This window comes from Xyrauchen texanus, chromosome 34 (assembly GCF_025860055.1).
Source record: "Xyrauchen texanus isolate HMW12.3.18 chromosome 34, RBS_HiC_50CHRs, whole genome shotgun sequence".
Classification (NCBI taxonomy): Eukaryota; Metazoa; Chordata; class Actinopteri; order Cypriniformes; family Catostomidae; genus Xyrauchen; species Xyrauchen texanus.
Window position 1 is genome coordinate 23,955,552 of NC_068309.1, and position 26,328 is coordinate 23,981,879.

Sequence of the window (26,328 nt, forward strand, 5' to 3'; positions counted from 1 at the left end):
GCCCCATAACACTATCATCAGGGAGATAAGGCTAAAATCCTGTTGAATACACTGTGGTATGTTTCGGGCCTCCAAATGGCCACTTCAAATAGAATGGCCACACTGCGATATGCGTGTATCATTTGATATTGACATTAATCCTTTCTTACAAGTAGACACTAAAACTTAAATCACAAGTTAATAAACTTTTTATGAAAATCAGTTTTAATGCAAAATTAATTTTGATATGACGTAGTCAGGGTTTGGCAGTAACGGAATACATGTAAAGGGATATAAAATACATATTTAAAATACAAAATACAAGTAACTGTATTCCACTACGGATATAATTTATATAATTGATAATTAGAATACAATTACATTCAAAAAGTATTTTGATTACTGAAGAGATTACTTTGCATTTTATTGTCATTTGTTTCATTTAATATTTATTCCTTTCAGATGGAAAACATTTATACATATAAATGATGCAGAGAAACACTTTCTTATGTTGTGTTATATTCATACGAGCTGACAGAGAAGTTAGTTTAAAGTAAGTTTGGAGCAGAAGAAATAGAAATAAAACCATGTGTAAATTGTCAGCTTTACGCTAAGATAAAATTCTATTTCTAGCCATTTTACATGCACATGTTACCAGACACAATCATATTATTTCATCAAGAAACTTCACGTTAGATCATAATACATTTTTTCTAGTAAGACCTTTGATATTAGGTCAAAAATCATATTCTTGATAATAATTTTTGTTTTGTGTCCTGTAAAAATATCTTAAAATCCTTAAAACAAGATTAATTTGATTTATTTTGTTTTAAAAAACAATACTGCATAAGATATTCTGGTAGATATTTAGGAAGTGAGTTGTTTTAGGTATACTGTAGATTTGTATTAGTCTTAAAATGGTTCGTTCGTGCGTCTATCCAATGATTCAAATCATCCATTCATGACAACAAACACTCTCAGCCTCTGTTGGCATTACCTCACAATTCCTACATGAGCACCACCACGTCTCCCGTACTCTCCGTCTATCAGATTATTTTGTTTGTGCCACTGCTGCAGCCTCCTCCATCTCCCGGTGTTCCTGGTTGGTGTACTCTGGTTCAAACAAATAGGGTTGGGCAAAAAACTCAATCTCCTCTTCTCTTATATCAAAATCCTCCAACATTTTTCTTTAAAAATCCTCTTTTTGTCTTCTAATTCGGCACCAGCGTTTTGTTTCGCTCTATCATCTGCACTTCCACGTTCGTCATTTCTCACCGGAGTTTAAGCTCTGCCTACGTCATAAGCCGGAACCCGACTCTCTTGTGAATGCGCGGATGGCCGATACCGGAAGCCAGTGATTATAGTTTATTAATTTTATAAGTTATAAATATGGATATTTTTCTTACAAAAATTCAGAAGGCCTTTATTAACCCCCTGGAGGCGTATGCATTACTTTTTTGATGGATGGATGTGTTTTATTGGGCTTCAAAATCTAAGGTACCATATATAAAGCTTGAAGAGGCAGGATATTTTTTAATATAACTCAGATTGTGTTTGGTTGAAAGAAGAAAGTCATATACAACTAGGATGGATTGAAGGTGAGTAAATTATGGGATAATTGTAATTTTTTTGTTGAACTGACCCTTTAAGAAGTAATCCAAAGTATTTAGAATACGTTACTGACCTTGAGTAATCTAATGGAATGTTACAAATGACATTTTACAGAATGTATTCCATAATCTGAATACATTTCAAAAGTAACCCTCCCAACCCTGCATGTAGTTGTGTCATATTAGTTAAGCTACTGATAACACAACGATAGACACAAGCGCTTGTTGTTCGAAAGCTGATTTGCATTTCCTTTCTGAAATGCTTCTTGTGGTGCCAGCCAGCTCTTGGACTTTCGCTGAATTGGACATGACTATGCAGGCCATGACAGCTATGGCATTTGACCCACTTGGTCTTGACATGATATAGCGGGCTGCACAGATATAAGACTGCTTAATTTCACACCACTGGTACTCCAAAAGATTTTTATGTGCATAGTAACACATACATCAATCCTGAGGGGATCACTGACTCTGTGGTGTCAAGTTGTGAGAAGTGTATATCATTACATAGAGTTAAGAGCATTAGCCTTTAACATAACCTCCATATTAGCATATAATCATGTAACTTTGGTAAAGTATTGTTTAATTAATTTTTAGCACCCTGCTTTGTAATTTTATAATAAAAGATAAAGTATATAATAATAAAAATAAAAAGTTAAATAATAGGACTTCTGATTTACACACAATAGATTTTCCTCACCAAAATAGGCCCTTCATGATAATAGACAAATTACCCTATAGTTACTGCAATAATTTTTCCTACAGTAAAATAATAGGAAAATTAATATAAAATCTTCTTCAAACAGTGTATTGATGTTGTGTTAGTGTTTCACTGTATAATGTATGGAGAAGACAGGTGCATGTGTGAGAACTGTTTGAATGACAGACACTCTTCATTAATCAGTAGCTTATCCTTCAGAATCCAAGAGGAGTATGTTGAAACATGCAAATATGTGTTATATTTTAGGAATTTCAACTGTTACAATCAGTTTTCCTCCACTTCGTGCCATGTAAAATCCCACATTAAACCTGCAGATCTGAGCAGGCGCATTGTCAGCTGTGCACAACTTTACACTGTGTGATATGTTAATTCCTGTGATTCCCATGTAAATATATTTATGAAAATATATTATAGATTTTATTGACCATAAACAGATAGCAATCAGAGACAATACACACTTGCTGTAAATGTTACAGATGCTCTTGTGTTGTGGGCAATGACCAAATTTCTTCCAAACCCGTGGACACGTGTCACAGACTGGAGAGAGACTGTGTTGATCTTGCAGTGATAATTCTAGCCACGTGCCTCTCTCTCTCTCTCTCTCTCTCTCTCTCTCTCTCTCTCTCCACCACTTTTCCACCCTCCCTGTGCTGCCTGATTTGGCTATTTATATGCTTCCGTTCCTGAATAAAGGCACGTTCCCATCGATATTGGATAATTTCATGATCATTTTCATGTTTTTTGTCAATGTCAAAGTGTCTGTTGAAGTTGCAGTTTCTGTTCAGATTGTCTGCCAAGATTTTCAGCAGAGTCCCGGACATTTTGGAAAATTGTTTGAGACATAAAATTACTTAAACAGTGGTAAAAAGATTTTGGTCATTTTCCCACCTTCAAGTCATTCATTCATTAGAGATAATTCATTTCCTATTCGAATTGCTCTACTCACAGGCACATTTTACAATTTCTCAATGCACGCACACACCCATCAGTGGCTATATTTCAAGTATTCCATTTTTTCAACCACAAGATGTCACTGTGACCTCCAAGCTTCCCTCTAGAGCACTCCGACCTTGATTGTTTTGCCTGAAGTAGAAAGCACGCCCTCTCATTGCCATATGGGCACAGAAATGTAGAAATACATAAATGTGGAAATAAACAAATGTGGAAATATATAAATGTGGAAATAAATAAATATGGAAATATAAACATAAATCAATAAATGTAGAAATAAATAAATGTATGTGGAAATAAATAAATACAATAATATATAAATAAGGAAATAAAAGTGAAAAAATGTATATCAGATTTTTAAATGTGTTTATTTATATGTCCATTTAATTTTTGTAATTTCTTTGATAATATATTTATTTGTTTATTTATTTTTAAAATTGTCACATTTGGTCCTCCATACGGAGGGAGGTTGCTAAAAGGAGTGTTTCTTTGCAAAGCTGGATTCAAAACACAGGCAAGTAAGCAGGTGAATCATGATGAAAATATAGCAAAATATCTTTCAAACTGTGTCTATTGTAAAGTAGCATTATTTAATTTAATTTATAATTTTTTTATTTTCTTAGTTTTTTCTCCCCAATTTGGAATGCTCAATTCCCATTGCGCTCTAAAGATGTCCAGCGACATCGCGCACGACAGCGACTCAATACCATTCATTTTCAATGCGAGCACAGCGACTTCAGGCGACACGAGCTGTCGCGACCGTTGGCGCTAGATGTGGCCGTGTCCAGCGACACGACAAAGTTGAGAAAAGTTCAACTTTGGAGCGACTAACGGAAGCGACAGCCAATATGAGAGAAGACGGGAGAGCTCACGTGATCCTTTCTCTCTCTCTCTCTCAGCTCCTGCAGTAACGGAAAGATGGATGAAAGGCTAATTCTTGCTGTTAGAAATTTTCCAGTGCTCTATATGTCTCTTCCCACGTACAAGGACATTTTTAAGAAAAATACTGCGTGGAAAGGTGTATCTGAGATCGCGGGGATTTTATGGACCCAGACAGACCGACATTTGCATTTTCGCCGCAGATAAACAGCCGCTATGGCAAACACCACGCCTTGTTTCTCATTCATCTTTGATATAAAGCATTTTATGTACTGATTCCATTTATATTTAGTCTTTTCCCTCCAAAATGTTTGTTTTTAGTGGCAAGAAAAGAGATTCGCTGTCAACAGCAATGGAGTGGCATCCGTGAATGTCATTTATAAACGTTACTAGGCAACCAGTAGTGGGAACACCCACTATCGACTTCACCGCCAGCCACTGGCGACCTGCAGCGATAAAGTCGCTGGCAGTGTGTACGCAGCTTAAGTCCACGTGGTGGTGTAGGGACTCGCCACAATCCAGGTCAGGTGGTGGAGGACGAATCTCAGCTGCCTCTGCATCTGAGACCGTCAATCCTTGCATCACTCAGCACGCCCAGGGATTCGAAATTGCGAACTCCAGGGGTGGTAGTCAGCGTCTTTACTCGCTGGGCTACCCAGGCCCCCAATTGAATATATTTTTTATTTTGTCACATTTGGTCCTCCATACCTTCGCTCTTTCTCTTTAAGTCTCGATCTTCTTTTTTGTGAAGGCATGGTACTATAGACAGTGTGCAACACACACTTTGAACAAATAAAATATGCACAGCATAATATGATGCCTGATATGCAGACCTGGTGTTATTTAACATTATGCAGTTAAATTCCAAGGTTACTTAAGTGTTATTATCACTGTTATTTGTATATGTATAGGACTGACATAGGCCCCTGACAGTTACACTAAACAGCTAATAGAATGTTGCTTGGCAACAAGAATAACTGTCAGTTATCAGTCCTGTAGAGTGACACAAATAGGAGTTCCATGAAGAGGTCAGAGCTGTGCTTTATCATGAATAGAGCGCGGATGTTGACCAATCAGTATCCAGGACCTGAACTAGCTGTTTTATAATACATACCTTTAGATAGCTTGCTTTAAATATTCAAGTCAGCTACAGTTGAAGGGCTCACTTCATCATTCTTTTTCATTTATATTATAGCTTTATGATTCAGCTGTGCAGCAATTGTAGTAAGTGGATAACCTACATTTAAATTTAAAAATGAAAGAAAATTATAAATTATTAGAGACTTACATTAGCTCTGCCATCTGATCGTTCACTTTATGTACAAATGCACGTTTTTTTTATGCATTTGGGCCCGCTCTAGTAATGTCAATACTAATTAATGCACATTTCTTATGCATTTGGACCCACTCATGTGTCAAGCATTGGAGCACATTCCCTGTCTCGCCTGATCCGCTGCCTGCAAAACAAGAGATGCGATGCAACGGTCGGTCATCTAGCGCATTTTTACCAAACATTAAAACATATGTGGAGAATGTTTTTCTATTCATCGTGTATTAATTTATTTGATAAAAAGCAATAAAAAGAGTCTGCATAATGAATATTTGCAAAGGAAATTACTTTCTCCAGATGGCACCTCAGCCCATGAGGGCAAAGAGGCAGTGGCTTGGGCCACCGAGCTACACCCCTGTGTACGTTCCTGGTTTTAAGATACTATCTAAAACAGTTTTACGCTCAACAAATTCAAAATAATGTCTATATTTCTTTCTTGTTCATTGTTACACACAAGGCATAGGCCTACACTCAGCACCTCACATTTCACAATGACTCGTTCATGTATTCTGCATGATATTCAAAATAAGAATAACCCTATAATGTATTTATTAAGAAGTAATTAGATTACAGTAACGAATTACCTGATTCATTGGATTACACCCAACACTGTCTATAATAATCCCAATAAATATGTGTTTACATGCATCTCCATACAGGCCTTAAGTCTTAATCCACTCCAAAACATTCTTCATAAAAACCTGAACATTTGGACATGAAAGAAAATATATATGTTTAGTTGTTTCAGTGTCTTTAGAACAGAAAGTAGGCTACAATTGTTTTGCTAAAACTTTAAACGTAACCGTAGAAAATCAGCATGTGGGTACTACTACATTTGAGTCATGTTGTACAACGATAGACTTGAAGCAAGTCTACAGTCCAAAGAGGTCCATCTGCTGGCGAAATACAGACAGCACACTTCATATAGAGACAAAGGGATCTTCATTAAAAATCGGTAATTTTATTTAAAAAATAAAATAAAAATAAGATTGAGAATTAATATAAAATAAGAGTTTTGAGTAGATAAACAACACAATTGTATTCTTAAAAATAATTACTATTTACTTTGTAAATCCACATAACCACCAAAATGAATATTAAGATGTATGCTGTTTAATCGTAGCCTACAAAATGAAGATGCCACGTAATGTTTAAATTAATTAATTTAATATGTTAAAGCTTTTTTTTTATGCCATTGTGTTCTTGGCTTTTCCTCTAGTCAATAGCTACATCAAAACAACTGAATCTCGGTTTAAAGAAACCACAATCACCAAACTTCTACTGTAGATTTAGATGATAGTCTAATACAAATATACTAATTTCAGTCGTGTATCACTCGATTAAATGAGTTTATCAATCCTAGTTCTTCCGAGCAAGGATCATGTCCGGCACGGACTCCTCCCCGATAAGACCGACCGTGCAGCTCCGCACAGCGACATCAGTCAGATCTCCTCCACTCGCTCAGGCCACTGGGGGAGCATATTACACGGGACGGCGAAAAAAGTCAAAGGGGTTAACTTGGATACACACGCGGCGGTATTTTCATGACAAAAAGCCATCCAAACGCACACGGAAGCGACTGTGTTATACGCGAGAATAATTTTCTTTGATATGGGAGATGTTTTGAAAAGTGCTCACGCGCTCAGTTGTGGAATATAACTCCAGTATGCGGCAGTTTTGAAACAAAGGGGTCTGAAGTGCTGTTGTGTTATCGGTAAGACGCGCTGTTGTGCGGGTATTAATTAAAGGGTTACACTGTTTCCACTAATGTTTCACGCTCGGCTTCTCTTTTATTTCGAAATAGTCGTGGTCGATGGACGCATTTAACCCAAAACGCTTTATTCGTTCACACCTGTGATGCATATACTTTGTATCGCCGTAATAAGGACTCGTGGCGTGCTGCTGGGGTGGATGTGCGGCGCCGGTCACTTTCATTTCATGTCATTAAGAAGTACAAACTCACTATCAGATACATGAAGTGTGTCGCAAAATTTGTATATAGGCCTACCTGTAATCAATTGAGTCTACCACAAATAGGTAAAACGAAGGCGTGATTGCAACCTCGCCATACAATGACCGGCTGTGTTATTGTTGTCCTGCTTGAACTTTGCTGGGTGAATTGCCTCCAGATTTTCCACCAATTGCTCGCCTATTTTATTCCTTTAGTTCCAGTAAAGTGGCATTTCCCCCCAAATAGAACTGCTGTGGTTATGTGGTTAAAGTGCTTAAGCATAGCTAGACTGTCCCAAGATTAGTTTATTTCCTCTCTCACACTTGTTTGTTTGTTCAGGATTACGGCCCATTCTGGATGGGAAAGATGGAACCAGAGGGCCAGTGGTGGAAAAGTCAGCTCGCAGCAGACATCCATCAGTCTCTGCGAATTAAGGTGAGTTGTACAAAAACAGTTATTGATGCTTCGAATTCGCCATTCAGTTTAAATCCCATTGTCAGCATCCAGTCCTCCAGCATTGGCTCAGATTTTTCACTTGGGCTTTGATGGGGAAGTGTGAAATGTCACACAGCCCTTAAAAACATACCCTGATGGTGGCTTTACGGAGCTTCCTGTCCAACACATCCTATAAAACTCCCCCATTCTCTAATCAATTCCCTGTTTATTCTCCTATATTGATAGATGGATACATTTTATTTTCCTCTGGAATACCGGGATGCATTAGCAGACATGATCAAAACTGTACAGTACACAGAGCATACCACACAGGAAAACATCTACATTATGTACAAGATTCACATTAAACCCCATATACATTACAATAAATATACAATTAAAAAGAGTAACCATTATAGGCACAACAGACTGTAGGTTTCTCACAGTATGCATGAAAAGTTGCACATCATGTATTATATTACAGTGAGTCACAATTACCCATTTTTATATGGATTATATTGTACAGGTAGTGCTTGATGCATAGTGTTACATCAAGAACATTGTACAGATATAGAACCTGTCTTTTTGCAAAAGGAAACCGTTTTGGTTTTATTGGTCCATTTTACTGCTCCATAATTGGGGAAACGAGGCACAAACTGTTGTGTTGAAACACTTGGAAATGTCTTCAGTATTGCTGAACTCAAGTTTCCACACTGATGAGTGAATTGCACTCATCAGACAGTGAGGTGAAGTGCATTTATTTAGTGCAGTCTGCTGTCCTTCATTGGAATGTCTGTGTTGTCCTTTTATTTTCTGGCCTGTTTATTGGGGGTGTGCTCACATCCGGTTTGGAATGTGAAGTGTTCTGTAATAGGTGTGTTTGTCTTTTAGCATGAGATTACTGGACTAAACAATCCCGCTGGGTTTATTCAGCACCAGCTAATGTTTCTGTGCATTAGAGTGGCAACAAGATGTGCTGTTGTTGAAAGTGCATGAATTTTGAAACCGTGTTACTCTTTAATGGCCTTTGAAAACATCGAGTCTATATGGCACACATTATCTTTCTCTGTACCATCTGTTTGTTTGTGATGAAAACATTTGTGGAGATAGAAGGTTTTGTTGTATTATTTTGGCAGAACAGTCTCTCTCTGTTCACCAACATGCATTGCTCAGTTAATGTCATGCAAAAATATTTATGGAATGAATGCTTACACAGATCAGCTGTAGTTTGTTCTCCATTATGCATGGGAGGTTGTCTGATCTCACCTCCTGTTGTTGCCTGCCTACCATTGCAATGCCAAAGGTTATAAAGTCTTTACAATTAATTGAAAATTATGCAGTTGTTTATTGTCAGCGGAATATCAAATTGTGTCAAAAGTTTGTTTGTAGGCTATAGTTTATTTGTGTGCCATCACTTTAAATACACTCACTGAGCACTTTATTAGTAACACTTGTACACCTACTTATTAATGCGAGTATCTAATCTGCCAATTGTGTGGACGCAGAGAAGTTGTTAACTAATTTGCATCTAGAAATGCAATTGACAAACTGATCAGCCATTCAAACACAGCAGCAGCTGTAGGGCAGTCTAAATTGTGGAAAGGTCCCACAAAAAGGCTCCTCTAGAGGGTCAAATCCCAGCCCCTCACCCCACAGGGACAGATGGCTGTGAGACATGATGGCTAGGCCTGCAAAGGAACCAGCCCTCCGCTCAACAGCCATTATAAAGCAGTACACTTTGACTGTGGGACTCATGTCTGGAAAGAGTTTGAGATTTTAACCTGTTATTAAGTGTGACTGAACCATTCGCTTTTTCGGCAATAGTCAAGTTAATTTCTTTACAGTTGGCATATTTTGTAAATAAATAAAATAAGCTACTGACAAAAAGCATAAATGAGAATATGCCACAAAAAAAATTTAACAATCGAAAAATTTATTTCAGTCAGAAAGAGATAGAACTACAGTATATTAATTTCCTAAAATAATAAAATATTTTTTTCCCCCTTAACTAAAAAGTTCTGTGGTGGTACCAAGGTACTGTGATCAGATGGTAACTATATATACCATGTTGCAGCCACAGTACACGTCCAAAACATTTGTTAGTGTTGGAATTTCATGCGTTCCATTAGTTCTCTGTTTATGTACCTTGCTTGAATATTAAGAGATGCTAATTACTTTTATACAAAGCCATTGCCCTCCTTCATAACCTCATTTTCTCCATAGGAGCTGAAGTTGCCAACGTACAAGGCTCACTCTCCACAGATCGGGATGCGCCGGTACTTTGCAGATCTGCTTGCCGTTCTCAGTAACCGGTACCAGCTGTGCCCTACAGCGCGTCACTTGGCTGTCTACCTGCTTGACCTCTTTATGGACCACTATGATGTAGCTGTGCGGCAACTCTACGTAATCGCCCTCTCCTGCCTTCTCTTAGCCAGTAAGTCTAAGCCAAGTTTTTTTTTAAATTTTACTTTTCAGTGCTCAATAATCAAGATGGCTGTGGACAAAACTGTAATTTGCTCTATCAGGGCACTGCTGTGTTGTCACCAAATCTTACATTTGTTTATCTTGTACATGTGTTATGTGCCTTGAAAACGTAAACACTTGGTTTTCTTTGATGTATTGGACATTCAGTACATTTATATGGACCATTACAATTGAGCTACAGCAGGTTCTTGCATAGTCCAACTACAATATTCATCTGTCTGTCCAAGTATACATGACACAATGTATAATTGAATATTTGAAGCAAGGACGTCAGCTGAGGAAGTGTTAAAAACACGGCATATGTCATCTCTGTTATTCGGAGCGTGAAAGCGCACAATGCCGAGGTAACTCGTCCATTTAAATTGTATACTTGCTTGACTAAGTCGAGCTACAATTGCTTTATCTAGGTCTGTTAGTCAGACTAAACTAAAATAAGACGGGAAGTGTTTACATGACATTCTAAAAAGGCTAATTAATGACCATGTTTACATGCACTTAAGAAAACTGTTTTGAGTTCTGAAACATCATGTGAACGAGAATGCTATATAACGCATATGGGTTTCTCCTGGAGAACATGATGTAGCACTCTTCACATGAAGGACGACAGGAAACATGTATTCCCTACAAGGTAAGCTTTTTAATTCACGTTGCTCTTTACACTATAACTTAACACACACAACACAATAACAGCGCACTGGGTTAGTCTGTCATCTTCCTCCCCTGGAGGCCCACTGCGATGGAGCCACTGCAGTGGGGCGTGATCCGAGCAGAGGGTGAAGGCCCGCCCCAGCAGGTAGTAACGGAGGGTGAGGACCGCCCACTTGATGGCCAAACACTCCTTCTCCACGGTGCTGTACTTAGTCTCCCTTAAGGAGAGCTTCCGGCTAATGTACAGCACCGGACGCTCCTCCCCCTGCACCACCTGCGAGAGTACGGCCCCCAGCCCTCTGTCTGAAGCGTCCGTCTGCAATACAAAAGGGAGAGAGAAGTCAGGTGCATGAAGAAGCGGCCCCCCACAAAGTGCGGCTTTAATCTGCAAAAACGCTTGTTGGCATTGCTCCGACCATTGGACCGGATCTGGAGCCCCCTTTTTAGTGAGGTCAGTCAGCGGGCTGGTGACATCCGAATAATTAGGCACAAACCTCCTATAATAGCCAGCCAGCCCCAGGAACTGCCTCACCCCCTTTTTGGTCTTGGGTCTAGGGCAAGTCGCAATCGCCGCGGTTTTGTCAATTTGGGGACGCACCTGGCCATGACCCAAGTGGAACCCCAGATACCGTACCTCCACACGCCCAACCGCGCACTTCTTAGGATTTGCTGTGAGCCCCGCCCGCCGCAGCAATCTCAGGACGGCCCTCAGATGTTGCATGTGCCGCTGCCAGTCATTGCTATAAATGATTATATCATCTAAATAGGCAGCGGTGTGAGGTCTGAGGATCCGATCCATAAGACGCTGAAACGTGGCTGGTGCTCCAAACAAACCGAAAGGAAGCGTCACAAATTGGTGTAATCCAAACGGCGTAGTGAAGGCTGTTTTCTCACGGGACATTGGTGTCAAGGGGATCTGCCAATACCCCTTTGTTAAATCCAAGGTCGAATAAAATCGAGCAGTACCTAACCGATCGAGCAGTTCATCAACACGGGGCATTGGGTACGCATCAAATTTAGACACCGCGTTGACTTTTCTGTAATCCACACAGAATCGAACAGACCCATCACTCTTGGGAACAAGAACAACCGGGCTGGACCAATCATTGTGGGATTCCTCTATTACGCCCATATCAAGCATCGCATCTAATTCCTCCCGTACTATTTTCTTCTTATGTTCGGGTAAGCGATAGGGGCGGCAACGCACCACCGCGCCCGGCTCGGTCTCGATGTGGTGCTGTATGATGTTTGTACGACCCGGTAGAGGGGAAAACACATCCGCAAATTCCTTTTGTAATTTGGAAACCTCTGTGAGTTGACGCGGTGAGAGGTGGTCTCCACAAGCAACCGGAGTGTTAAGATTACAGTTTTTGTTTACCTCCAGTCCGAGCTCCGCCCTCTCCGGAACTACCGTGGCCAACGTCACAGAGGCCGCCTCCACAATTTCAGGAGGTTGAGGTGATAAATTTGACGTGCGCCATCGGTACTCTATCGGTACGTTTAACTTCATAATCGAGATCCCCCACTCGTCGTGTGACCTCAAAGGGTCCTTGCCACTTGGCGAGTAATTTAGAGCTCGATGTTGGGAGTAATACGAGTACCTTATCTCCCGGTGCAAATTCCCGTAGCCGAGCACCCCTGTCATACAGCCGGCGTTGGCGTTCTTGAGCTTGGAGCAAATTCTCCTGTGTTAGTCGCCCCAGTGTGTGGAGTTTTGCTCTAAGATCAAGAACGAACTGAATTTCATTTTTGCTATTAGAAGGTCCCTCCTCCCAAGCTTCGCGGATGACATCAAGCGCCCGTACAGCAGCTCAAACGGGGAGAACCCTGTGGAGGCTTGTGGTACCTCTCGTACTGCAAACAACAGGGGGTCTAGCCACTTATCCCAATTTCTAGCGTCATCGTGTACGAATTTACGAATCATGTTCTTGAGCGTTTTATTAAACCGTTCCACTAGGCCATCAGTCTGCAGATGGTAAACGCTAGTGTGAATCGATTTAATGCCCAAGAGCTCGTAAAGTTCGCGAAGTGTCCGTGACATTAAAGTCGTGCCTTGATCGGTGAGGATTTCTTTCGGAATCCCCACCCGAGAGATTATCTTGAAGAGTGCCCCTGCAACACTACGTGCGGAGATGTTGCTCGGAGGCACTGCTTCCCGGATATCGCGTCGCGTAATCCACTAGGACTAACACGAAAAGCGATGTCCGCGTGCTGACCGTTCTAATGGCCCGACGAGGTCCATCCCAATTCTTTCGAAGGGGACCTCGATTAATGGTAGAGGGCGCAATGGCGCTTTTGGGGTGGCCGGTGGGTTTACCAGCTGACATTCACGGCACGCCGCACACCACCTGCGGACGTCACCGCCAATGCCCGGCCAATGGAAACGGGCTATTAGATGGAGAAGTGTTTTCCGTTCCCATAGGTGACCGGCCATAGGATTATAGTGAGCCGCCTGGAAAACCATTTCCCGGCAGCTCCGTGGGATCAATAATTGTGTCACTTCCTCCTCTGTTTGAGCGTCCTGCGTCACTCTGTATAACCGATCTCTAATCATGGCAAAATATGGGTATGCAATGGCAATGCCCGGCCGGAGCTGTTGACCATCAATTACTCTCACTTGGTCAAGAGCATGTTTAAGGGTTTCGTCCCGTGACTGCTCTAGAGGGAAGTCCCCCTCAGGGAATTCCCTGAGAGGAGGGGTGGCCACCTCGCCCCTTCCCTCGTCATTCCGAGCATCCGAGGACGGCCCCGGCTCCGCCTCCCCTGCCAAAGCATCGCACGGCGCACACCTCTTTATGCAGGACCCATCCGCACAAATACCCTCTAAAATATCTTTAAAATTGGGCCAATCAGTACCCAAGATTAGCGGATGGGTGAGGCGAGAACTAACCGCTGCCTCCACACTATGGTTTCTTCCCCTGAATTTAATCGCCAAAGTCACCATGGGATACTCGTGAACATCCCCATGCACACACCTCACCCTCACCAGTTTAACTAAACCCAAAGCCCCGGGTTGAACCAAGCGTTGGTGGATGGTGGTCTGATTGCAGCCGGTATCCAGCAAAGCTTGGTAAATACCCCCCCTGATCCTTACCGGAATCCGGTATGCTCCAGCCCGATAGGGGGCAGCCTGCGGGACGTCGGAGACCCGCACCACCTTCCCCACCTCCATCAGCGGACACTGGTCCCGGAAGTGGTCCGGGTCTCCGCACCTCCAACAGGCCGGCCCAGGCGTTGCGGCCGCACTTGTGCTTGCGGGCGCCCCCACCTGAGGAGGAGAGCGGCTGAATGACGGGGAATGGGAGGGTACATTCTCCCACGGCCGGGAAGTTGGTCTCTGGAACCCTCCACGCCTGCGCGGGGCAGGAGCGGGCCCTGGGGAGAGAACAGAGGGAGAGAACATAGGGGAGGGGGAGAGGGGAGGGGCAGACACAAGGGAAGGGGAAAGAGAGAGAGAAGAAGGCTCGTCCGCCCTCGGGATCGCCGCCAAGTGGTCCTCCGCCAGTCGAACAGCTTCCTCCAGCGACGCCGGGCGATGGCACTGGACCCACCCCGTCGTCTTCCGAGGCAGCCGTTGAACGAACTGTTCCAGTACCACCTGGTCGATTACTCCCTCGACGTCGCGGTCCCCCGCGAGCAGCCACCTCCGACAGGCGTCCCGGAGCCGTTGAGCGAACGCGAACGGGCGATCGGACATTTCTAATTTCATGCCCCGGAAGAGCTGGCGATTCTCTTCCGGGCTCCGACCGACCCGCTGCAGAATGGACCTCTTCAGATCGGCGTAGGCCAGGAGGTTCGTCGCCGGCAGCTGCTGTGCCGCTAGTTGAGCTTTTGCCCTCTGCTGGGCTCATTTTCTTTGTCCCACTCTATGCCCTATGGATCATTTTACTCTTTAATGATGAGGTAAAGGAACTGTTTATAATAATAAATCCAAACTTTTCATGATTCAGGCTTTGTTCAAAGTTTTGTGAGAATATAGAATTGTGAATTCAGTAATGTAAATCAAACCAAATCCTTAAGCCCTTTATCATATCATTTTTTTATATATATTTTAATAAAATACAGGAAATAAATGTCAGTTTTTATCCGATTAATCGATTATCAAAATAATCGTTAGTTGCAGCCCTACACATCGGAAATAATTAAACATTTTTCTGGGAGTACAGTGGGGAAAATAATATAAAAATATAAACTGTACATTTGCATATATATGCTTGTACATATATGGGGAATTCCCACTATTGTAGCAAGTCCAATGAAGGTGTAGAAGGAAAGTTAAGAAAACAAACCGCAACAGGTCTGGATTATCTGGAAATAAAGCAAAGCAACGATTCACGAAAGTGAAAAAGAAAAGTGACGAATTCCACGGATCCCATGATTGTTATATACGCATGGGGACATTACGCTGCTTTGGAAAAAGCTGCCTTCTGACCGAGCCGCATGTATAAAGGGCATCTCAATTAAATTTTACTTTTAAAGTGCATTTAAATGTGTTGGCCAGTTGGCTGAAATGAAGAGAATAATTTTGTGGTAGTCTTAGAAGCATCAGTACGAATAGCTTTTTAAAAAATTATACATTTGTAATCCGTAGTGATTTATATACTGATTATAAATCATATGCTTTAATTTTCCCAAGATTGTTTATGAATTTATAGCTGTCTTGGAGTTATTTTTTAGCCTTATAATTTCCAGCTGTTTTTACAAAAAACAATTATATAAAAGACTTAATAGTCAAGGAAGAATATAAATATTTTGTTCTGGCTTGAATTTAAATATATATTTTGTATGTTAGGGCCAGTGAAAATATTGGCAGGGCAAGTAAAAATTAACTACTGTCTGGGCCAGCAGAAAACTGTTGAGCCCTGGCACTTAAGAAAATATGCCTCGTATGGTGCCTGGGTAGCTCAGCGGTTTAAAAACGTTGACTACCACCCCTGGGGTCACGAGTTACAATCTCAGGGCATGCTGAAACTAAGGAACCAAATTGGGCCAGTTGCTAGGGAGGGTAGAAATACATGGGGTAACCACCTCGTGGTACACATAATGTAGTTCGCTCTCGGTGGGGTGTGTGGTGAGTTGTTCGTGGATGCCCGCTCAAGCCACGTGATAAAATGCACGGATGCAGAGGCAACTGAGATTCGTCCTCCGCCACCACGAGGACTTAAGAGAGCACAATGGAATATGGGCATTCCAAATTGGGGAGTAAAAAAGTGAGAAAATCCAGAGAGGAAAAAAAAGAAAATATGCCTCATGACGGTATAGTGTGTCTGTGCTACTGATGTAAACTATAAACTGATTGAGGTGCCTAACCCTAACCTCTGCTTCCAATTAACTAAAGCAATTTAATTTCATTACCATACTTGTTTGTGGATGCATATGAGGATCTATATTAGTGTGCCGACTGCTGTATTGTGCTGTGTGACAGCTGTGTGCATAAGAGACCATAGTCTCCGCTGGTCTCCAGACCCCTCAGTATGTCTCCAAGGCAACCTGTCCAGTGCTCAAATCAGATGGTACAATTCTCAGATCATTTAGTAAATTACAGCTGCCTTGGCATGCTACAAGCCCCATCACTGTCTAACCTTTGTTTCAGGTAGATTGTGCAAACAGACGTTATACACTGCCTGGCCAAATAAAAAGTTGCATACTCTAATATTTCATTGGACCACTTTTAGCTTTGATTACAGCACGCATTCGTTGTGGCATTGTTTCAACAAACATATGCAACATCACAACATTTATTTCTGTCCAGAGTTGCATTGATTTTCAGCCGAGTTCTTGTTTTGATAACAGGAGAGTCGAACCAATCTATAACATGTTCTCCAGCACATCCCAAAGAGACTCAATGGGGTTAAGATCAGGACTCTGTGGTGGCCAATTCATGTGTGAAAATGATTTCTCATGCTCACTGAACCCCTCTTTCACAATTTTAGCCCAATGAATCTTGGCATTGTCATCCTGGAATATGCCTGTGCCATCAGGGAAGAAAAAAAATCCATTGATGGGATAACCTGGTCATTCAGTTTATTGCCACACAACATTGCTGAAACTAGACCTGATCAATTGAAGCAACCCCATATCATAACACTGCCTCCAGAGGCTTGTACAGTGGGCACTATGCATGATGGGTTCATCGCTTCATCTGCTTCCCTTCTTACCCTGACATGCCCAATGCTTTGGATATGGTAAATCTGGACTCATACGGTCACATGACCTTTTTTCATTGTTCCACAGTCAATGGAATGCTCCCTATCAAATCTTTTTCATCATTGTTCTCATTGTTTTTCCGATTAGCCTCACTAACAAGTGGCTTTCTTTCTCTGTTTAGTCCAAATCCTGTAAGTTCTCGTTGCATTGTGCATGTGTCAAAATGCTCTTACTTTCTCTGTTAAACATAGCCGTGAGTTCTACTGTCGATATTTTATTTTTATGATGCCACTTCAAGTGTTTAGTGAACTCCAATCACAATCATTCAAGATTCTTTTCCGACCACATTTCTTCCGTGAAGCTGATGGTTCACCACTATCCCTTCAGGTTTTAATAATGCGTTGGACCGTTCTTAACCCAATTCCAGTGATTTCAGCAATCTCCTTAGTTGTTTTCTTTGCCTGATGCAGGCCAATAATTTGCTCCTTCTGAAACACCATAACATCTTTTCCACGACCACGGGATACGAGAAGCTACACACTGCATCAGTTAGGGTTAAAATAATTGTTGCCTGCTGAAATGTATTAATCAATGCAATAATGATTCAATCATAAACTCTTATCTATCTACTTGGCAACTTTTTAAGCAACTTTTTTTAGCCACGAAATGTATGAAGTATCGTAAGATGTTTTAAGGAGATTTATAGAGCAGGAAACCAGGAAGTCTGACTCTCATATCTGTGCTTGAAGTATTAAGGTGTGGCATGTTATCAGCAGCAGCATGTCTGCTTACACACAAACGAAGCACAGAAGCACAGACAAGATAGAGGGGGTGACTTTTGTTGCCATTAAAATCCAGAACCTAGAATATGTTCTAAACCGGATTTTGTATGGAAAATTAGTTCAGCTTAAAAGCTGCACAACATAATGGACCCTTTTCATATTTTCGGGTTTGGAACATGGACGTAAACTGTAGCAGGGTAAACTTTATATAGTGGTGAATGAGACACCAAAGCCAATATTATTTTTGTGTTCTCATTTGCTCCAACAGCAACAGAATTTAACCATTAAATTTCCACTTTACAAAAGAAGAAAAAAATGCCAAATTTACTTCAGGCTTATTTTTATTATTGCCATGGTTAACTAACCTTAAAGAAATATTGTAGATTTACTTTAAATAATTACAAATTAAAATATAAAAGTTTGCTAAATGAAGGCGAAAATGCATCATTGCAAATGTAAAGGATGAAAAGGTTCTATAATTAAAGTAAACAATAATGGCATAAATAATCTAGGGGATGTGAACCATGTATTTTCACTCGAAAAACTAAAATGCCACTCTTTTTTTTTTTCTAATTTCAGAGGCTCAATTTAGTTTGTATGGCATCACGGTCTTTAAACACTGAATCTTTCTCATTCTTCTGACCTTAATTCTGGCCGCATCTTGCTTTGGGGGGTTGTTTTGCGCTGGCCAGCAATTGGCAGTGTTCAGGCATTAATTAATTACTTTTGACTGAATGAATAATGGCTTTGCTCATGTTCCTTGTTAGAATATCCCACCCTTTCCCTAAGAACTGACCCTTTGCTAAGCCCTGCTTTAAAGCATTTCTGGCCAATCCTATTTTAGCAAATGTTGCTGTCCCCCATTTCTCTGACAAGCATTTGCTTTTTTTCCCAACAAGAATTTCAGAAAGTTATGTGTGTTTCAGTAGTTTTAAACTGAAATGTATTAGGGATGCACAATATATCAGCGTCCAATGTATTACTAGCTTCTCTCCTTCAGGCATGTGCAGTCTCAAGCGACAGTGCTTGTGTGTGTCCATGAAAGTTAGGCTAGTGTTGAAAGGCAAGCTCATGTTGCTCTGAGATATATTATTATTATTATTTATTTATTTATTTTTACATCTCTGCACTGTTACTTTGTTTTGGGGCTGGTTTTAAACCGGATAATATGCTGTAATTAAAGAGATACCATTTTCTGTTTGTTTCATAAAGCACCTACATAACTACCGCTGCACGCACCGTCTGGCTGCCGGCATAAAAAAACTAACGTTTTTGCATTTTGTTATATGCTGTTGATTTATTGCCTCATTTTGGTTCAATTGATTATTACATCTGTTAGAAAATGTATTCTCTCTTATGTTAGCGATTCATCATTATTACCGTAAATACACCATACAATTTACGCAAGTGTATTCTCATTTATTTCTCATTCAAATTAGCTTACATCTGTAATATAGGCACATTTCTGGTTCATGTTACATCCGCCAAACCTTAAATAGCAGCAGTTAAGAGATGGTCAAATTGTGAAATCCAGATTCCAAGCTTTTAAATGACACCTATATTTCAAATGAGTAGCTTTTACTTAATTAGCTAAAGTTTCAGGTTAAAAAATTCAAACTTGGAATATTTTTTTCATTATTGGTTCTCAGTATTGGCACAGAGATTACATATCTGTGCATCCCTAAAATATATAGAAATTATAAAAATAAAAATAAAGTTTTTTGCTGGGTCACTTGAAGTTGTAACACAAGATACCTGGAGATGATACACTTTTTTTTTATATATACTATATATATATATATATATATAATTTAATATTAAGGAGAGCAAGCTATGGATTAAACCGCATGAGCCCTCGTTCCCAAATGAACATGTATAACATCAAGTACACCTACTTATATGGCTCAAGGTAAATTTAAAGCTAATAATTATTGTTAATTAGTGTATTTGTTTTCGGTCTTTGTAAAGGTTAAATAAAGGGTTCAGTTTTTATGAGCACCAACACTAATGGTACCAGTGTGTAATTGCTATCAAATTACACTTTCCAGTGAAAACCGATTCCGTAGTTTTCAATATTAAATTACTGGGTAATTTAAACATTTCTTTCTGCGTATCTTCGTTTCAGCTCACATAAGATTATTGGCAATTCCATTTATGAGAATATTTTGCTAAAAAAACATGCCATTCACAACACTCTTTCATTAATTCCTATGGGAAGTTTGCAAAGATTGTTAGAGCAAGCAATAGTAACCAAGGGGGGGTGGAGCTTAAGGAAGGGTCAATTGATTCAGGCGGCTGTTGCTATTGTTGGGTTTCTCGAATAGCCGACTGCAGTCAATGTGTGTCAAGCAGGGCTGGAGTCAAAGCTTAAAGAGTTGCCATTCAGCATGATTTATTATGCCAAATGGTGGGGAACATTTGTTTCTTGATAAGTTTAAAATTTGTTGGAAATATCTTAAAGGTATAGTTTACCCAGAAATAAAAATTATTTCATATTTACTCACCCTCAAGATTTTTTTCAAACTCGCAACCTTTTCTACGTGGAACTCAAAAAATGTTCGGCAGAATAATATTGTCTGTCACCATTAATTTTGTGTTCCATGGAGGAAAGAAGGCCAAGTGGTTTTGGAACAACATGAGGCTGAGTAAATAATAAAATAATTTATGGGCCAACTATCCCTGCAGTATAAATTATTCATTTTGTCAGTGAACACCCAACTCTATATCACGATCTCCGGTCTAAAGCTCATTTGCTGTGTTTTAACGAGCTTCTTTTGAAGCTTGTAGCGTAAAAGTTTAAGCCAGACATTCACCTTGTATGGGATGAGGGCTGAGTCAGCAGTGTGCTGAGATCTTCAGCTGAGGTCAACGTTAACAATTGGCTGAGTGAATCATTTCTGTCATAAAGCATAGAGAAGGAATCAGGATTTTCAGATATAATATTTGGATGATGGTGTTAAGAGCTCATTGCAGCTTATAGAAATTCATGGACGTACACTTGAGCTTGTTGTCAGTACAAGGCTTGCGTTCTTTGCATTTCCTTTTGTGTTGAAAGAAATCAAATGGGGTTGAAACAAAATTAAGGTGAGTAAATAATGACAATTACATTTTGGATGTACTATTCCATAAATACGATCCACCAGGGTATATATATAAAAACATACATGTTGACATTTTTTTTTATGTTTGTAATAATTTGAGATTGAGTATTTCAAGAGATAAAAAGAAAACATAACATGGTAAAATGGCAATCCTGAGATTCTTTTTCATCTTCAGTACCAAGCCTTGTGAAATCGCATATCTGATGTGACTAATGGGGTTGGAGCTCACATTTTTAAGAAAACTGTGTTGAATAGCATGTCAAATGCAGGCGGGCTCTTTTCTCAGAGCGGAGAGGGAGGGGCAGAAAGCTGAGGGCCCTGAGGGGCATGTTTGAACTGAAACACTCAGCAGGGTCCCTGATATTCAGATTAGTGTGACAGATGTCCCCCTGAGGTTTGATGCTAATGAAAAGAATTTGTGCACCCCAGATAATTATGAAAAGAAACTTGTGGCTTTTATTGTCAGCCATGCATTTTTGACAGTAAAGGCACCAGGCAAAAAACATTTGTCATACTGCAGTCTAGAATTTATTGAGCTTAAAAGATTGAGATTTTACAATGTGCAGTTACAAATACACATCTGTGTCAGATCATTTTGTTAAGGGTTGATATTTGCCGCTTCGTATTGTATTTTTATTTGTCACAAACTTCAGTTGAAACAGTTAATTGAATTCGTCACCATGCTGTCTAAAACCATGACTTAATGTTATGAAATATACATTTTTAGATACAGATACCATATTGTGTATATTTGCAGCATTTGTAGAACCTCTCAAACTGATGAGGTAGACAGAACAGGTTGCCATCAACATTAATTACAAGGTTTTTAAAATACACTTCAAATACACCTTATCAAACAAAGAATACTAACTAGTAACTGTTATAGATGGGCCTGTATATTAAATCAATTAGGGTGAATCTATAAAACTAAATTTTTATTATTAATAATTATTTTGTCTTTCACTCACCTTTATCCAAACCAACAGGGAGTGTGAGCACTCAAGCATGAGCCATAGATGTCAGAGGTCATGGGGCCCTTATTGTTGGAGCATCATACTGCAGGGGAAGCAATACTAGGAGCCTTGGACTTTTGGAAAAATATATTAACACCTGGCACAGGAGAGGCAAGAAGGGAATTTGAGAAATTAAAGTGAACATAGGAATTCTGTAGAGAAAGGCAGCTGTGTTCTCTCATAAAAGGAATTCACATAATGCCTCACTTTAATGGTCAATGCAAATCCTTTTAAAGAAAAGGAAGTATGTGAGGAGAGCACATAGATGCATTATTCTTGGATCAAGAATGTATAAGGTCTTTGAGATCTGATAATAGGGACTTCTTTAACAGAAAAAATAAATAAAACACATGACACATTATGAATCCATATCTTGACATGATTTGAGGGGGAAACGGCAAACTGCTAAAAACATGTCCATTATTATATCGGTATGATATATTCATAATATTCTTTTGTAAAGTTATGTGTTTGATTAAATTTTTTTATTATGTGCAACAATTGGCATTCACACTACTCAATTGAAACTTGATTTGTGGGTGACAACTATCCCAGGGCAACTCAGATAATTTTCACACTTTGTAGTTGTTTGTGAGTTGCTCACAACTAGATATGCTTTGATTGATCACAAGATAATAATAAATGCGTACTCTTCTTCGTACAGGTAAGTTTGAGGAGAAGGAGGACCGTGTGCCAAAACTGGAGCAGCTGAACACTCTGGGCTTCATGTGCAGTCTTAACCTCAGCCTCAACAAGCGTGACCTCATCAAGATGGAGCTGCTGCTGCTTGAGACATTTGGCTGGAACTTGTGTATGCCAACACCCGCACACTTCATCGACTACTACCTCCATGCTGCTGTTCAGGAAGGAGACATGCACAATGGCTGGCCCCTCTCCTCGCTGTCCAAAACCAAAGCCTTCATGGACAAATACGCACACTACTTTCTGGAGGTCTCGTTGCAAGGTAATAACAATAAAGTCATGAAATTACGAATAAAAAAATTTGTAACAGTGTTATCAGAATTAAAGGTCAAATGTAATTTGGAAATATTGTCGATTCAGGTATGATTTTAAAATGGATGGATCTGCCTCTAAATCTGATTGGATGCTTTATTTTGCAGCTGATAAAATGGTGTGTATGTGACTTTTTTTTGTAGATCATGCCTTCCTGAGCTTCAGGTCCTCTCAGGTGGCAGCTGCCTGCATAGCTGCATCCAGAATCTGCCTGCAGATCTCGCCCAGCTGGACCACTGTTCTCCACCTGCTTACGGGCTATTCATGGGATCATCTGACGCAGTGCATCCAGCTCATGTTACTGTAAGAGCAAACCACAGTATATACCCGCGTACATGCCTTATCTGCACTTGGGATGGATGACGACATTTGAGCTCCCACCATGAGTGTTGCATTTTGAAGACTGCATGTCATGTTCAATATAGTGCAACTTCAAGACAAACAGTTACATTGCACTTTGTCTATTTGGTTTTAAACGCTTGCATGAATCTTATGTAAATGCTCTCCAAAGAAATGCATCCAATTGGAGATAGGTAAACCTTTTAAAATTATATCCGCCTAATTATACAGGGCTTCCTTAAAAGCGATTGGTCGACTAGTCATTAAAGTCAACAGACTAAGTGATTTTGAAAACAGTTTTGCTCATCCCTAATCTGAACTGAATTACACCAGCATAAACCACATGTGCTGTACTTCACCTTACTTGAATTATAAGTGTATTTGTTTCACTTTTCAGTGCCCATGACAATGATGTGAAAGAGGCCAACAAATCCAAATCATCCCCCTCCTCTGGCCAGAGCCTCCAGCCACAAGCTCACATCCCCCACAGCCCTGTCACCCCCTCTCTGCAGAGGCAGCCCACCTCCAGCTCCCAGCAGCTGCTCCTCCAGGCCAGCGGCTACCAGCAGCTCGCCCAGCACTCGCCAGCATTATCCCAGCTGCACATGCTGGCAGACTGTCAGGTCCTGGGAACGGTGAGCTCCCGAGAATATCTCCAACCCCACCAGGCCAGCCTGCTCTCCGCCTCAGTGCCGGCCAGCTCATTCGCTTCTTTCCCCAGCTTAGCGTCAGGACTGCGTGGCTTGCCCATCCAGGGTCCCATCTCCATGCAGGTGAGCATGGGTCCCGAACGCCATTGCCTTGGTCTGACTTACGGGAGTGGCTACCTGAGCTCCCATCACACGTTCACAGCTGGATGCTTTGACAGGTGACGCCAAGAGAGGGAGGACAAACTAAACCTGGGGCTACCACAGTCCTCCGCCCTCTCCGCGGCCCCTAAGTCGCTTCGTCTCAGTCGGAGACGGAGACTTTCCAAACGGAAGACCAAGAGTCGAGTGAATTCCACAGAGGTCATAGTATTATCTTAAAAACAGCCTTTTAAACTTTTTGATTTTGGGCGCTGTTTTTTTTTTTAGGATGTCTATTTTTCAAAATTATTTAGTTAAGGTTGGATCTTCTGCCAGTGTTGTGCTGCAATGGACAAACCGACTGACTGAATTATATGGACTCTGATTCTATTTTCCCTTAAAAAGGTAGTTTACCATAAAGTGAAAATTCTCTCATTTACTCATCCACATGCCATTCCAGAAATGGATAACTTTCTTCTGCAAAATACAAAGAATATTTTTAGAAGAATATCTCCGCTCTGTTGGTCCATAAAATGCAAGTGAATGGTGACCAGTCCTTTTGAAGCTCCAAACGTCACATTATGGGAACATGAAGTAATCCAAACGATTCCAGTGGCTAAATCGATGTCATCAGAAGTGATACAATTTTAGTCCTTTTTTACTATAAATCTGCACTTATAGATTTATATTAAAAAGGATTGAAATATTGATCTGTTTCTCACCTAAATCTGATTGCATTGCTTTAGAAAACATATTAAACCACTGGAGTTGTATTGATTACTTTTATGTTTTCTTTATGTAATTTTTTTGAGATTGAAAAGTCTAGTCACAATTCACTTGCATTTTATGGACCAACAGAGCTTAGATATTCTTCTAAAAATATTTGTTTGTGTTTTGCAGAAGAAAGAAAGCCATACACATCTGGGATGTGTAAATAATATTGTTATTTACTCACCCTCATGTCGATCCAAACCCACGTGGCTTTTTTTTTTTTTTTTTTTTTATACAAAACACAAAAGAAAATGTATGAATACCCCTTTCAATACAATGGCTCCCTTTTAAAGTGTAAAAAGCACAAAAGTATCATAAAAGTTATCCATGCAGTTCATGCATCATATTCCAATTATTTTGAAGTTTTTCGATTGGTTTTGAGAAACAACCTGAAATGTAAGTAATTTTAGTGAAAATCTTGATGTTCAATACTTTTTGGTCCTTTTTTAAGCTTTAAAGTTAGTCACTCTCAACTGTTATTGTATTTAAAAGATTAACCAGGATATTCTTTCAAAATTATTATTTTTGTGTTTCACTGAAGAAAAAGTAATACGGTTTGTAACAACAAAGAGGGTAGAGAGAAAATGACAGATTTTTCCATTTTTGATAAACAATCCCCACCTAACAAGGTGACCTCAAAAAAGAGAAAGGAGGCTCTTATGATATGGGAATTCAGTATTGGACCCTGACAAATATCCTCAGGAGTATCTTCTTTTTTTTTTTTTTTTTTTTTTTAAATCTACAGCCTTAAGAAGATAAATTGTGGAAGTCCATATCCCATCACCAGCATTTTTTTGAGTCCTTGAACAAACACTGGATTTACTGCTCCTTCGATGCTGCTGCTTTAATGAACTGATGGCTTTATGACCAAGAATCCTGTCTCCCTTCTGGTCTTGTTTACAGTGACATATCAGGGATGTACAGTAATCATTAATACATACACACTCAATACCATTGAAACAGCTGATGTTTATATGAAGTAGCTCCTTTGTTGTAGTTGTCTGTATTTCTTGTTGAATATGTTTTAAAAGTGAAATGGTCTGCAGAGAAGGTTGAAGTAACGATGGTGCTCCTCCCAGAGGTAGATGGAGGGAAACGCCCCAGGGGACATAGGCATCTGTCCTTCCCTCTCTTTACTTCTGGAGGAAACCATGCTATTACTAGTTCCTCCCTCTTGGGAAAAATAGCCATCACCCTGCTGTTTTGCTGTATGCAATGAAAACAACGTCATTGTGCTTTACCTCTTTCCATCAGACACTGTGACTCTGAAAGATTACCTCATATTACTGCTTTTATACTGTCATTTGCAGTTACCTCCAAGGTCACATTAAAAACTATTCAACAGAATTAATTTAAAGGGATAGTTTCCCCCCCCAAAATCTAAT

At 40.2% G+C, this 26,328-nt stretch overlaps 1 protein-coding gene across 2 annotated transcripts; it reads left to right on the plus strand.

The window, feature by feature from the left end:
• Nucleotides 1-7,083: 7,083 nt before the first annotated feature.
• Nucleotides 7,084-24,614, plus strand: ccnjl (cyclin J-like). Of its 2 annotated transcripts, XM_052104783.1 has the most exons (6): nt 7,084-7,184; nt 7,761-7,856; nt 10,080-10,290; nt 22,696-22,995; nt 23,189-23,348; nt 23,782-24,614. In XM_052104783.1, the coding sequence occupies exons 2-6, from the start codon at nt 7,779-7,781 to the stop codon at nt 24,254-24,256; spliced, it is 1,224 nt and encodes a 407-aa protein (XP_051960743.1). In that variant the 5' UTR covers nt 7,084-7,184; nt 7,761-7,778; the 3' UTR covers nt 24,257-24,614. The 2 variants fall into 2 exon arrangements, with proteins under 2 accessions (XP_051960743.1, XP_051960744.1); XM_052104784.1 differs by lacking the exon at nt 7,084-7,184 and having other exon boundaries at nt 7,737-7,856.
• Nucleotides 24,615-26,328: the final 1,714 nt, after the last annotated feature.

What these genes read in the sequence shown, in the direction of transcription:
- ccnjl (XM_052104783.1), top strand. Translation starts at nt 7,779, where the DNA reads ATGGGAAAGATGGAACCAGAGGGCCAGTGGTGGAAAAGTCAGCTCGCA. An exon ending in ATCAGTCTCTGCGAATTAAG is followed by an intron (nt 7,857 to 10,079) that starts GTGAGTTGTACA and finishes TTTTCTCCATAG; the next exon opens with GAGCTGAAGTTGCCAACGTA. An exon ending in TGCATCCAGCTCATGTTACT is followed by an intron (nt 23,349 to 23,781) that starts GTAAGAGCAAAC and finishes TTCACTTTTCAG; the next exon opens with TGCCCATGACAATGATGTGA.